Below are 14246 nucleotides of genomic sequence, written 5' to 3'. Positions count from 1 at the left end.
TCTCCAACTTTATTTCCTGTTCGAGGCACATAAGGACGTATTCAATTTTACTCCCACTGAAATCAAGTCAAATGCATCAGTGGCGAACTTAACATTGTCTTCAATTACTTATTATTTGATGTTTTTATTTATAATTTCTTTGCCTAGCAGTATTTAAGACTTGGTCAATACCAGAAGGTATTTCGAGCTATACATAAATAAAACAAAAGACAGACCTGTTTCGAAAGGATTTTCAAAGCACAGGAACTCAGTGGCCCTAAAGCCCCACAAACACTTGTCTACAGGGGTTACTTTCTGCACCTGAGTGGTCCTCAATGGAGTGAGTTTAAGTAGCAAAATATTTACTCTTCTATCTGGTGGAAGGAACATGACTTCAGTCACCAAGAGCATGAAATCAGATACAACCCTGTGTGTTAGTCCCTAAAAGGACAGCTCACAAAACATATCTCCACAACCCAATGCAGTTTGCCGTTCCTTTTTGTTTGCATGTCATCCATTCTTTCTGGCCAGTTGGTATGAGAACTGATGCACATTCGTATCTCATTAAAACAGAAAGGTATCTGAGCTTTATAAATTACTTGAGATAAAGAAACCAAGTAACTGTGATGCTACTGTAAAAGAGAAAAAGTTGCCATATTCTGATTTTAAAGACATTAACTAATGTGTTCATCCACACTCATCCAAACTAACAGGTTTCCTATCTTTTCATGTCACAGGGAAGAGCTTGTAAGTGTGTATAATATTGCCTCAAAAAACAGAGGTCAAAGGAAAAGAATCCCAAATGTATTTTGTGTAAAAATCTCTTGATTTTTAAGCCAACTTCATGATTTCTTGAGGCATGCCTCTGGGCCAGTAATATTTGCATTCATTCTTTAAATGAAAATGGATTAAGCTCAAGGCATCAAAATCCTGCAAAGAGAATAGGACCATAAATCCAGAATAGCAGAATCCAGCTCTTCTGCAACTGCAAATTGTTGTTACAAAATAACACCAACAAAACTCTTGGGAGGAGTTCCATAGGAGAACACTGGAAATTAAGGCAAGTCAACCAATTTAACACACAAACAACCAATTTAACACACAAACATGGATGTTTGTGTTCCCTGGGGAGCCATAGCTACAATGGCATAAGGCCCTCTTAGACTTGCCATTACCAGGGTAAACCTCTGCAATTCACCGCAGCTGACTCACATCACTGTGTCTGACAGCTCCCAGCCTAGAAACTTCCACAGCTTCGGCACATCCTTGGGCAACCTTTCTGACAGACCCTCTTCTCATTTTTGACTGTGCAAATCAGGACTGTCAGCAGTGTTGGACCTATGCGTATCTGGGTAGGTGGGAAGAATTGGTCAGCCTGTCACATCATGCAGAGGCTACTAGTCCACGTTAGCTACTTAGGCAGCAAGCCAGGGCACGGAAAAAGTACAATTTACCAAGCCATAACTAAGATATGCTTACAGGCAGGTAACAGAGGACACAGGCACAGTGATTCCCTGACGTAATATTCTATCTACATAGCTCTGTGCAGAGCTGTCATCTACTCACTGATAGCTATTGCAAGTAGCTGTGGATATGTTAGCTGGTGGGTTAGATGTCCACAGACTGCAGGACACTCCTGCAAGCATACATCATATGTAGCCGTGTCATCTTAGTCAAGCAATAATACCCTTTATATTGAGTAAGAGTATTATTGTGCAGTACAATAAAGCTTAGAGAACCAGAAACCAATCTTACCGGTAAATATAACATCCCTGCCAAGAGACTTTTACAGTCTGAGGAAGACGTGAAGGGTAGGATTGCATAAGACAAACAAAGCAAGATTTCACACAAGGCATTGTCATTTGGCACATTTTTTTTATGGTGCATTTCTTAAATCAAAACATTTTGCCCATGTTTTTGGTCCCACAGACAGCTAAGACTGATTGGAAGGTGAAGGTGAAGAAACAAGAGCCTAGAGATAAGAAATCCTTAAACCAATTTCACAGCCAAAGAAAAACTACATGTGTCTACATCCCCAAAGGTTCAAGCCTCCCTTTGCCTGAAGTGTAATAACTTTTGAGTGCTGAGTCTGATCAAAGAATATTCTAGATGTTGATGAGCATAAGTCTATTAATATTAGTGTAGAATCAGACAAACAATAAAAAGGGGGTTTACATTGTACCCTCTATATCTGGTTCACAGCCCAGCAGCTGTGATTGTCACTGCAATAATGGTCAATGGATCAAACAACTGTTTCCCCGTAAGAGAAGAAAACCCTGGGGTACATAGTGTCCCTGGCATGGCAAGATTAACAGGGATTACAGTAAGAGGGAAATGGGCCATGGAAGAGCACAGACAGAGCCTCTGACATGTAGCAGGGGAAGGACAGAATGATGAACAGAGCTCTTCCCATCAGCCAGGGAAGGGACTGGGCATACCAGTGCCCCAGCAAAAGGAGGTGTTGGATTCAGGTGTGCTGGAAATAGAAGAGGATAGAAGAGTAGTGTGCATGCAGTGGGACAGGCATGCAGAACAGGAGGAGACAGAAAACCCACAATGTGTGCAATGCATGTTACCAACAGCTGCAGTGAGAAGCATGACCTTCTTCTGTACATACAGAATCTTTTAAGCAAATAAAATAATGGACAACTCAGTTTAACTTTCTCTGGTTGATTTCATACAACATCGGAGGTAAGTGTTAAAGAATTTGAAAGAGGAGTGTACATATTCAATGAATGCACACACAGGAAAACTGTCCTTGAACTGATCTGCAAATTCACTGTTAGCACTTCATTAAGCCAAAGGCCTAGAGTCAGCCATCATATTCCCTACAAGCTAATGGGTAATTATAAAAATCCAGTGCTGCAATGAAAATTCAAAATGCTATCTATAAAAAAAAACCACGTCTCCAGACAGGTAAAGGCCATATCCAGCACTTGGTCTTCTGACCAGTTGTCTGGCACTAAATGCAAGAATTCTTGACTTGAAGCTGATGTTTGCCCAACAACTGACATTTTCCTAAAGAGAACTCCAGAAAATTATTTGGCAAAATAATCAACATTGGAGACAGCTTCATTATTAATGTAAATAGCTCACTTTCTCAAATTACCAATTTTGCAAAAGGCATTAATTTGTGGGCTTTGACCCAAGAATGCAAAATGCACATTCATTCAGAACAGAGACAAGATGGTATTAAGAGAGCTATTGCACACCACTTATGAGTAAAGCAAATGGATAGATCACGTAGAGTCAGGGTTAGCATAAGACACAGCAAAATAGTAAGTGAACCTGGACTCAATACTTTAGGGACTGACTTAATTCCACCAAAATCACTGACCTCAACAGACAGCTAATCTAGGTCTTAGCATGGTGACTGAGGGAATACCATGAAAGAATTTGCTTATTCATTAATTCTGTAGTTAAGTTCATAGAGGCGATTTTTAATTTTCAAGTAGGGTACAAAAAGCCCACAGTATGAGAGGGTTCAGGGAAAACTGCGACAGAGGCACAGTGCTTCCTATTAACACTGCATCTGTATCTCCTTTGTGAAGCAATCTGTTGCGTGAGCTCCAATTATTCAATGCTATAGAGAATGGAATTCCATTTTACATTGGCAGCTACTGTAAATCTCAGTGCGTCCCATTCAGCCTGCCCATTCCATACTACAAAGTTACATGAAAGATGAAACGTGACTTCTTTTCTTCAAGAGCAGTATCACACCTGATTTTAAATTATGCATCATGATAAAAAAGTTTTTCTGTAATTACAGTTCTACTATATACACAGGCATAAGTGTATATGCACATTTACATGTCTAAATGAGTCTCTGGGTTTCAGGCATAAGCTTCTAGTCCAGTAGCTCCCAAAAGTTGTTACCATTGATTGGACACAGGTGTTTAAGAATAATTAAAGATGTAAGGAGTATCATTATTTAGGCATCCATCAGTGGAAATCACATTAAAGCAGAGTCATTTTCCATTAGGCTTATTACATTATTCCCAGTAAGGCCACTGGTACATTCAATTTTCTATTATTGGACCAGCTTTTTCCTGGGTTGCTCCCAATTTACCAATATCTGTAACTATTTCCAAGCACTATCTCCATTTCACATGTTTAGAGCTGTATCATCTAGTCTTGCAGAGCTTAATGTCTTCAAAATGGCATATATACCACTTCATCAGTCCCTAGGATTACTGAAGCAGTCCTGACCCTATAAGCCACTTGTATATTTTCTTTGCCAGATAAACCAACGTATGGTCAACAGCTACCAACGGAGCCTTCTGCTATTAGATTGTAGCACAGGGCTCAGGGAGAGCCAGAAGCTCTGACCTCACACATCTAGCAGACGGGCTTGTTTGTGTATTTTCCACAGTTTGAGCAGATGGAGAGCTGGTGAAACACTGAACAGAACTGATTTCCTGAAGAACCACAAAAGTTTTCCACTGAACCTATCTGACATTGGTGCATTTTTCTTTTCCTAAAATTCTGTTGTCAAAAATATTCTTGAAAATTTGTTCAAATGTAATTCATTAATAGAAACAAGATAAGTAGTCCCAGCCATGTTTTACCTTTAAAGATTACCAAAAAAAGCCAAAGTATTTCACCCCAAATAATTATATTTTGTGCACAAAATTTGTTTTGTAAACCTACTTTTTTGATAACAGCAACATTATGAAAATTCTGATTAGCTCCAGTAAACAGAAAAATCTTTGTCAATGCTACTGAGAGACAGGAAGATGAAGCTGTAGTTAAGATAATGCAGAGGAGCTTGGGGTTCTGGATTTCATTTCTGGCTTTTGCTGTAAACATCTTGCATGACCTTGGTTAAATCAATGGGAACCATATTAAGGCAGCCTAATTTCTACTGACATGTCTGTCACTAGTCAGTAGACCCTCTGATAATTGATTCAGAAGCCCTAAATAAGGCACTAAGCAGTAAGCCACATAAGCTGACAAAACAAGTTCCAAGGGTCTCAGTAGACTTCAGGCTACCTAAAAGTGGAGACTGCAGATGTTATTACTGTGTTCTAGAGCCTATTCCCACGACAAGGACATCAGATTCCTCAAGACTGAAGCATTCTCTTCCCTGGCAAGTAAAATACTATGGCACCTATTTTGATCCCACAGCTGTTCCCCCGGCTCCTCCACACAACACTGTACCTTCAGTTTTGGTGCTCTAGTTCTCAGTCTTCCTTTTCCTTCTTCCACAGTGACTGTTAGTAAATCCTCTTGTAGTAAGTACACTGCCACTAACTTTGTAAGTGGACAGTTCCCTGTCAGTGCCCTCAGATGGGATCCCAAGAAACCTAACATGATGTTCCTATACTCACAATGTAATAGCAAATTAAATATGATTATGCAAGCTGCCACGGCCAACTGTACAGCCATCAAAACTAAGCTACTGCCAGCTGATCTATTAGTTATATTGTGCCTGGCTGCTGGAAACAGTTTAGCTGAGGATATTTAACAATCTGCCAATATGAAATTGGGGTGCTATACTGAGACAGGAACATTGTAAACCCAGAAAACTGAAATATTAAAACTGAAAGAATTAGTGTTCTTGCTGCCTGCTACAAATCCAAGAAGACAGTTTAGAAGAGCAATAGAGATTTAGCTGTCTGCTCCTAATTCTAGCATTTTGGGGGTCATCCATCTACCTACTATCCCTTATCTAATATATGCATCTATCAAGCTCTAGCCAGTCTTTAACAGCATCATTAGTAATGAAATACCAAAAAAATGTGAAGACAAGTATTTGAAACTGCTTGAGAAATGATAACATAATAGATCCTGCATCGTAGAAAATCTGTGTATGTGTGTAGCAGCACACCAAGAAACAGAAACAGCATTTCTACATTCATACAACAAACAATGAATTAAGTCAGAAACCTACAATACTGAAACATCAGTTTACGAGGGTATTTGCAGAGCTAACATCCGTTATCTCCAGTGGACTTTGAATTTTCAAGAAAGAGATCATCTTATTGTCAGGAAAAAAGTCACTCAAGAACGTGCTTAATAAAGAGTCTATCTGATTTTATCAGGTGGGTTACAGAGCTACCATATTGTCTGCCTCTTTGCAGGCATCACTATATCCATGTTAATTCTGTTTAAAACATTTTTGCTTAGAAATTGAGAGGATAAGAAATCAAGAAATACGATATTAAAAGCAGACACCCAAATGGTATAAAACAGCCAAAGTATGAGTTTACTGGAGACATGCACACTTATACTGCTAACAGGAGATATTTCTGGCAATTCAGACGGTGTGGTGAGAATGTACTTTGAGCACATGTTCTCCCAGAACGATCCGGGCAGCCGCCTCGGGAGCACAACACGCAGGGCTGTGGAGCAGACAGCAAAGCTGTATGGCACATTAGAAATCTGCATGCATGCTATATATGTTCCCTCTTTTTTACACGTACGCTGAGCGAGATGTCCCTTGCCTGGAGCAGCATCTTTACCCCCGAGTAGTTCAGCTAGCGGGCACCGGGACGAGGACCACCCGCGGCAGCACCTGGCGCTGGCTTGTACCTGAACTCGGTGGGCAACCCCCGCGCACGGATGCCCCACCCGCGCCTGGGGCCCGGTGCGGGCAGTCCCCTCAACTCTGAGGGTCGTTCAAGGGCCACCGGCCTAAAGGGCAGCCCCTGGCCGCGCACAGGGGGGCGGCAGGGCGCAGGCCTCGCCCCGGCCTCCCGCAGGGACACGCCGCCGCTGCGCACCGCCCGCCCGGCGGGGACGGCCGCCGCGGGCCCAGGGCCGACGGGCCACCTCCCGCCCCTCCCAGGGCCGGCTGCCCTGCGGGGCGCGGGGGAAGAGGAGAAGCCGCTCCCGCCACCCAGCCCACGCCCTCAGGGGCAGCCCCAGCCCGGCCCGCCCGCCTACCTGATTTGGGGTAGGTGACAATCCAGACGTCGCTGTCCCTCACCGGGAAATTGGCGATCTCCTCCATCTTCCCCCGGCAGAAGGGCGGCAGCCGCACCCCATTGTACTCGAAGTACTTGCTCTCGAACTCGCCGGGCGTGCTGGGGGTCTCCGCCTCGCTCTCCGCCATCCTCTTCCCTGCCGGCCGCGGGGGCGGGGGGCGAGGTGCGGGGGCCGCAGGCGCTCGGGCGGGCGGGCTGGCGGCGGCGGGCGCGGCGCGGCAGCCCCTGCCCCCGGCACGCCCCCACGCACGCACGCGGAGGGGGCGCGGGGCTGGCGGGGCCGCACCGCCCGGCGGCGCATGGGCTCCGCGCGCGGTGATGTCATACGCGGCAGGCGCAGCGTGCGGCGCTAACGGGCGGTAACGGTCGGGCCGGGGGCTGGCTGCCCCCCCTCGCCCGCCCCTCAGCCCCTCTCCTCTCCGGGCGGGCCGCCTCACGCACACGGCCCAGCGGCCGCAGCCGGCTGGGGCAGAGGCAGGGGACGGAGGGCGGACCTGCCTTCCCCGCTTTCACCTCAGCCCGCGGCGCAGGGCTCCGCGGCGCTGCGGCAGTGGCGCGGGAGCTGTAGCAGTGCCAAGGCCCGGCCTCAAAGAGGGCAGATAGCAGGCTGGGGAGACGTGCAGAGAAAGGGGGTGAGCAGTGGTCAGGTGCACCGGGCACTCATCCCCATCCTTGCGCTGAGCCTGGGGCGGGGGGAGAGAGTGAGCAAGGGGGCACACACCCACCTTTTTCAGGAACACAGATCATTTGTTCCTTGCAGTACTCAGGTTTAAACCCATACCTGGTTTTGGTTTGGTTTTTTGGTGGTTTTTTTTTTGTTTTTTTGTTTGGTTGGTTTTTTACACAATAAGCTCTTCATCCTGGTTCCTTCTTCCTGATCTCTTGGATGCCACCTCTTTGTGTCTGGTAGGGTAACAGCTTTCATTACAGCATGAGGCACCTTGTAGGTGGGCTCAGGCCTGAGCACCCAGACTCTGCCTGGGCAGGTACCCAGCACACCCCCTGCCAGTTCCAACTTGCTCCCTAGACTTCCCAGGATAGCATCAGAGCTCACTCATTAACCTACCTTGTTCGGTGCTCATTAGACAGCAGAAACCACCTCTACCCCAACACTGCCAGGTGCTGGTTAGTGAGGACACAGCCCTATTTGTATCACAGCAGCTGTCTACTTATCCTTCATCCTTTCTGTTACAGCAGCTCCAATCTCACTGTTCCTAGCAGCACAAATGAGGCCCAAGGCAGAATTCAAATAGCACTCCCAGTTGGGCTTATGGGTAAGACAGCCCAGGTGCTGTTGTTCAGGGCATTTAAAGGCCTATTGGTGCCTGACGGGAAGGTATAAAAACTCTAACCTCCCTCAAGATCTGTTTATACTAGAGAAATGAAGACTCTTTTAGCTGTTCAGTCTGGCATAAATGAAAAAGCTAGCAGTAGTTAAACAAAATTAAGACTTATATTAGTTCCAGGAAGATCAATAAAGAGTTTTGTCTTAGTTTACTCTTATTAGCCTTATAACAGCTGCTTTTTTGTGTGTGTTTAATTATGTATGTTTCTGTAATGGTGCTAAAATATAATAGAAGTTCTTTGAAAGCTTCAGATACAGTGCGTCTGTAGCAGATGTACGTTTGGAAGAAATAAAAATAAGCACATAAAGAAGCAGTAAAGCAAGGGAAGTGGGTACAATGACTTGGAAAGTACTAGAGAGTAAATTAGAGCTAATTTCGATTAAGTTTACTGAATTGTGAACAGCAACCAGCTGGAGGTTTTGTGTCCTGTCAAACTGTCCCTTCTACAGAGCAACCTCAGGAAAAGCAACAGTGCAAACAGCTAAGGGCAGTAACTACTTTCAGCTTTTATAGTTCCATCTACCAGCATGCATAAATCCATTCTTTTACTGTAGTTTACTTACATTTGTTCATATTAATAATAAATTGCAGACATTAAAGCTATTGTTAGAGCAGGTAGGAAAAATCCACCAAAAACTAACAGCAAAAGTATTGTTTTGGTGAATGAAAATTCTTTGCAGGAATGTGTTAGGTAAAAAAACAAAACAAAACAAAAACACAAGCAAAAAAAACCTTAGAAAAAGTCATCCCAGAGTCAGTGGTTGACTAGTAAGACTTGCCCGAGAAGTTGATAATGCAGGTTCAAGTCCCTGTGATACTAAGTTTCGTTTTGAGCCTGTTTCTTCAAGACACTGAAAGCAGAATTACCTGTTGACATCTAAAAGAACTTAAAAAAACTTCCAACTTTAAAAAAAAAATTGATAAAAAGTGGGTTGACAAGAATAACAGGCAGCTGGGCAGTTGCTATCGTATGTTTTAAGATAATATTGTAAACTCGGAAGCAACTGGCATTTTGGCACTGGTGCATGTTCTTTTCTTTCCTATGGTGTTTTAATTGATCTGATTTCTTCTTTTCCTTGCTTAACAAAATAATTCAAAATTGCAATTTTCTATGGAAAGCAGTGTTGTAGGGTTTTCTAGCCAATGTTTGAGGCAAAATTTATTAGTCTTTTCTGATGATTAACAGCATTAAGCTATATTAGTAACAAATAACTTTAAAGTCCAACAAAACAGAGAGACTTCAATTCCAGTCTCTATTACTATTTTTTAAAATTTCAATTTAGTTTTTTAAATTCCTAACAGTCCTCAGGCATGGATGTGGTCTTTGCTCAATACATCAAGTGGAGGGAGCTATATTGACAATAGAAAAACTCAATTTCTGTTTTCTCTTTAAGTTAATAGGAGTTGTACAAATGTGTCTCAGGGTGGAATATCAGCTTATGTAGAGCATAAAAGCCAGGCAGGCATTACCAGAAGGGATACAAAAATAATTGGAGCTCTCTCTAGCAATGGATGCTTATAATGTTTCAAATGAAAGAGCAATTGGAGCTCAATGTGGCTGAGAAACCGAGTGCCCTGGATTAACTGCACTTGGAAAGATCGTCCCTGTGTTACAGGTGCAGTAAATCCTAATGTGGGGATGTTGGACCGATAGTGCACAAATTGCACAGCTGATGTATGCATGTGGATATTAAGCACACAGGATTTACTGCATGCATGCAGATCACTGGCCCAGTGCTTACTCAGATCTGACATATCTGAGACACATCAGATTTGCTGGGAATTCAAAGACAGCTGAACTACAAAATGCATGAAAGCCATTTGTCTAGGAATTCCCTGAAAAAAAAGACTACAGTCAGTACATTGTGCTCAGGGGCAGTGCATCATTCAAAGTGTTATAGAAATTTTCACACGATTAATGTAAAAGTTCTTATGAGTTAGAGAGACAAGAATCAATAGGGGTGAAATAGAATGGTGAATAGAATAATTAATATAAGTCTATCTGAATAAACACAGGTGGATTTCATTCCCCATGAATAGTATTCCCAGAGCCCCTTTGTGTAACCCGGACCCATGACTCGACAAATCATCAGTCATAGGTTAATGAGTAGCTAACAGAAGCAGACCCCGAAAAATTAAATTACTGATGATTTAATTAAGGGGATGTATGACCAATCCTTTTTTTACCCTGAAATAATATAAAACACTTAGAAATAAAAATTAGTATAGATAAGGTTTTAAATATAACTTTAGTTGTTTTTAAGGTTGAATGTTTAGGAGACCCTGGCGGTGGGAACCGGACTCTGGTCAACCTGGATCAGGACGGGACGCTGATCACGGCAAGAACATTAAGGACACCGATCACAGCAAGGACATCAAGGATGGGGTGTCGACCTGGACCTAAGTGGAACCAGATGGGGGAGTTGGCTGACTGATGAAGAATAATGGACTTTTGTGGACATCTAACAACTGAAGAAAAGAAGAATTGAAATAGCTAGTAGAATTTTAACAGAAGCTTATGAAATGTTTATGATGTAATTGATTATTAGTTTCTATATAAACCGATAGTGAATTTGAGTCAGGTACCATTCACTGCGGTGGTGGTCCAACTCTGAGTTGTTTAATAAAACCAGCAAACCTAGAGACCCGGACTCTGCCAATTTTCTTTAACAAAAGACAGGGTAGTCTACAACAAAAAATGGTGAAGCTGGTAGACCATCATTCAGTTACCCAAGGGTATATGAAAATGACCTGAGGATGATCCAGTATTAAAGCTAAATAAAAGTCAAATATGCTGTAACAGATGAACCATGCTGGAGTGTTTCACTTACCCTCAGACTAAAGAGGAGCTGTGGAGGGAATCAGAATATGTAGCCTGCAAAGTAATTTTCACTAGATTGCTTTTTTCTGTGTAAAAGAAAAATTTTAACAGTATCTCGGTCTATTTGAATGTGTTCCCAGCCTCTTCTGTAACACTTGAACCATTCTGTAATGTAACTGATCCCAGAATGTACAGCTATTCGGTGTCCCCATGAAGTAGCAGGAAGAAATGTAGGTGAAAAAGTTTGGATTCTCTCACAATGATGTAAACTGGGACCAACTTCACAGAAGTAAGTCACTAGGCTCCCCTCTGTATAAAACTTGGGTAAGAAGAAACTTGGGAAAAGGAGGAGATCTTAGGAAAAAGAATGAAATGCTGACCTTAGGAAAACATTGTCATTTTAAGATCTGTGAAAGTAGGATTTAATGCTAGAAACGGACTGTCCTTATGTTGTTTTAGTATGTCTGTATTCCTGTGGTCTGTCACTACAAAAGGCACTCCTATACCTTTGTACTCCTGAAGAGTCAGAAGGTGTCTCCTTATCTTTGCTGTCGGATGTGCCTACTTACTAGCAGAAGATACTGTAAAGAATGTCCCTGTCTTGCGATGTGTGTGTACTGTTGCACACACAGAGTTTCAGCTTTCGAAATCTATCTGATGAAAAAAGATAAATGTGGCAATATTTTGTCTTACCATTTTATTAAAACATTCTAACAGCAACCTGCGTCAAGGTTGGAGGGGCATGTTCAGAGTAAGAGAAACTGTTTGCAGTTGTTGGGGTGCCAGCTGCAGTTTAGTTTTAGACATGAAATCTGTAAATGCTACCCTAAGTATTACATGAAGCTGAGGTAGTGATACCCTAATAACAGCATGTGTTATTGTATTATTGCAGGAAACAGCTGTGCAATAGATTGGTGTTTATAAAACTGCTGTCTGCTAGTGGTTTACGTTTGTTCAGTGAGGACACATGAACTTTCAGGAATGTTTCTTACTGACTCAGCCCAAATATGAGCCATAGCTGTGTGAGGTTTGAGCACATGATCCTAACACAGCATTTAATTTTTCTACTGAATGTGGCTGAGGATCAAGCTGTTAATTGGCACTCACCATCTTTTTTTTTTTGTTTCTGGTACCTGTAACCAGGAATGAGCACTCTGGCCTCATAGCCAGGATGTTAAGGAATCTGATCCCTTTTCTGCTAGGATTTCTACGTAACCTTAACTAACTCGGTCTCCCTGTGCTTTAATTTCCACCTGTCAAAACAGCGCAAGTACTATAATCCATCTCACAAGGCTATCTGAAGATAAATTTCTTGCCTCTCATTACACAAGCATAAGATACATGGTCTTTCTAGGAGGCAAGATTGATGCAAATGATGATTTTTGATGTGATCCTGATCAATACCATCAAAATGAAAGGGTTTGTATTTCTCTCTAAGTGTTCATAACTGGTACTTGAAAGAGCCAGTTGCTCAGTGTCCCAGGCTGCAGAAGACCCCTCAGTGTTAAATACAGTAGCAATGCCAATCACTCACTGTGCCAACCCTGAGGCAGGTCCTTACCATATAATATTTTTCACAAATTTACAGTGCTTCTAAAATTATACCCTACAGCATTTCAAATTCAGCAGACTTGGACCATGAGTACATGTAGACATCATGTATCATCTTTATTCTTAGCACTACACTTCTCCGCGGGTCGTGTAGGGAGGCACTTTCAGACAAGATGAGCTTGCCTTACCACCAGCCTAAACAGTATAAGGAAACATGTGGTCACTTTGCTGATGCATCATATACATGACACATGAAACGAGAGCAGGAACACAAAAAGGCAAATAAACAAAAATAATCAGCGAGCTGTGGTATCACTTCAAAGGAAAAACGCAAGAGGTGCACCAATATTTTCGGTGAGTCAAAGCAAAGATCACATGAGAGGAAAATGAGCAGCAAATAAGTCAGCACTGCAGATTAATGGCTTTGCTTTCCTGAAAGGTCAGAATTGCAGTTTTGTAAATCCCCACCACAAATTGTGCAATGACAATTCCACCAGACAAGACAGTATGGGATACCTTGCATAACTTAGCTAGCCACACTGTAAATGTTTTCCCAGTAAGTTGTAGATGGCTTTAGCTATCTGCACATTTCTATCTATCTCCATTCCATCCTCCCACAGTTTTGAATTTGTGGCTATTTTTAACAGCAACTTTTATTCAAAAAAGGTCTAATTTTTAATTTGGGATAATTTTTGTAGCATAACTGTTTATGGCTGGGACTGAGCCGTAAGGAAAGAAAATTTCTAACTTTATCTGCCCTAGGTTTCATTGGAAATGTTCACACTGTGGCCTTGTAGGTGCAGTGCTGCTGTCCTGGGACGTAGGGTGTCTGGATTCCGTTGCAAACTCTTGCCTCTTCCATAGGTGAAGTTGTGTGAGTTACTTTGCCACCCTTTGCTTCAGTCACCATTTTAAAGGGGGACAGAGACAGTTGATCATATTTATGTGTTCATGGGAGAAAGTACAATATTGATATATAAGGATGCTATCAGTTAATTAGGCTTATTAATTATTAGTCTCATGTTCATTATTTGTGTCACTATTAAAATTGAAGACAAATGGTTTGGGGATGACTTAAATGGTCACTTAAGATTAGGGTACTGAAGGCAAATGATAATTTCAAGGCGGTAATTAATGTGCCTTTCACTGTATTCTTATAGTAACTATTTGTTAGTTTTCAGTGTATTGGGAGAGGCAGATAACTGAGTGGCCTTTGGCTATGCTAGTTTCACTGTCTCTGCATAATAAAGGTTATGCAGCTATCTCATATAAAACTGGTTTATTTTTGAGGGACCTGATTTGAACATCTCAGTGATTCAGTCCCACAAAAACAAACCAGTTCTACAGGAGTTTTTGTAATTGTTATGGTTGCAACACCACAGAAACTGAAGCCTAACAGGAGATGAACTGGATGTGGCTGCTTTAGCGCTATGGGCTGAGAGTTATTTTCCCTTCTAAATGCTTCTGAATTTCTCTATCTCAAAGCAAGCTGCTGTAGAAATGACACAGATACAGTTGTCCCTGATGAGAATCAGTGAGAAAATTTTCATTGGTATTATGCTTCTAAAAGTCTATTAGGATTTTTTTTTTCTAAACATGGGCATAGAGGTATCAGGAGGG

The 14246-nt window shown here is 42.3% G+C and overlaps 1 protein-coding gene across 2 annotated transcripts in view; it reads right to left on the bottom strand.

The window, feature by feature from the left end:
* The window catches only part of SULT4A1 (sulfotransferase family 4A member 1), a 30893-nt gene extending 23791 nt beyond the window's left edge, over window positions 1-7102 (bottom strand). For both annotated transcript variants that reach the window (XR_011048202.1, XM_068400938.1), the window contains exon 1: window positions 6868-7102. Coding sequence is in view for 1 of the 2 variants with exons in the window: in XM_068400938.1 (XP_068257039.1) it covers window positions 6868-7036 (169 nt within the window). In the remaining variant the exon portion in view is untranslated. The remainder of the gene's footprint in view (window positions 1-6867) is intronic.
* Window positions 7103-14246: the final 7144 nt, after the last annotated feature.

This window comes from Nyctibius grandis, chromosome 5 (genome assembly GCF_013368605.1).
Source record: "Nyctibius grandis isolate bNycGra1 chromosome 5, bNycGra1.pri, whole genome shotgun sequence".
Lineage (NCBI taxonomy): Eukaryota > Metazoa > Chordata > Aves > Nyctibiiformes > Nyctibiidae > Nyctibius > Nyctibius grandis.
The sequence above is the reverse complement of the archived record's forward strand: the minus strand, read 5'-3'. Positions and strand labels throughout refer to the sequence as shown.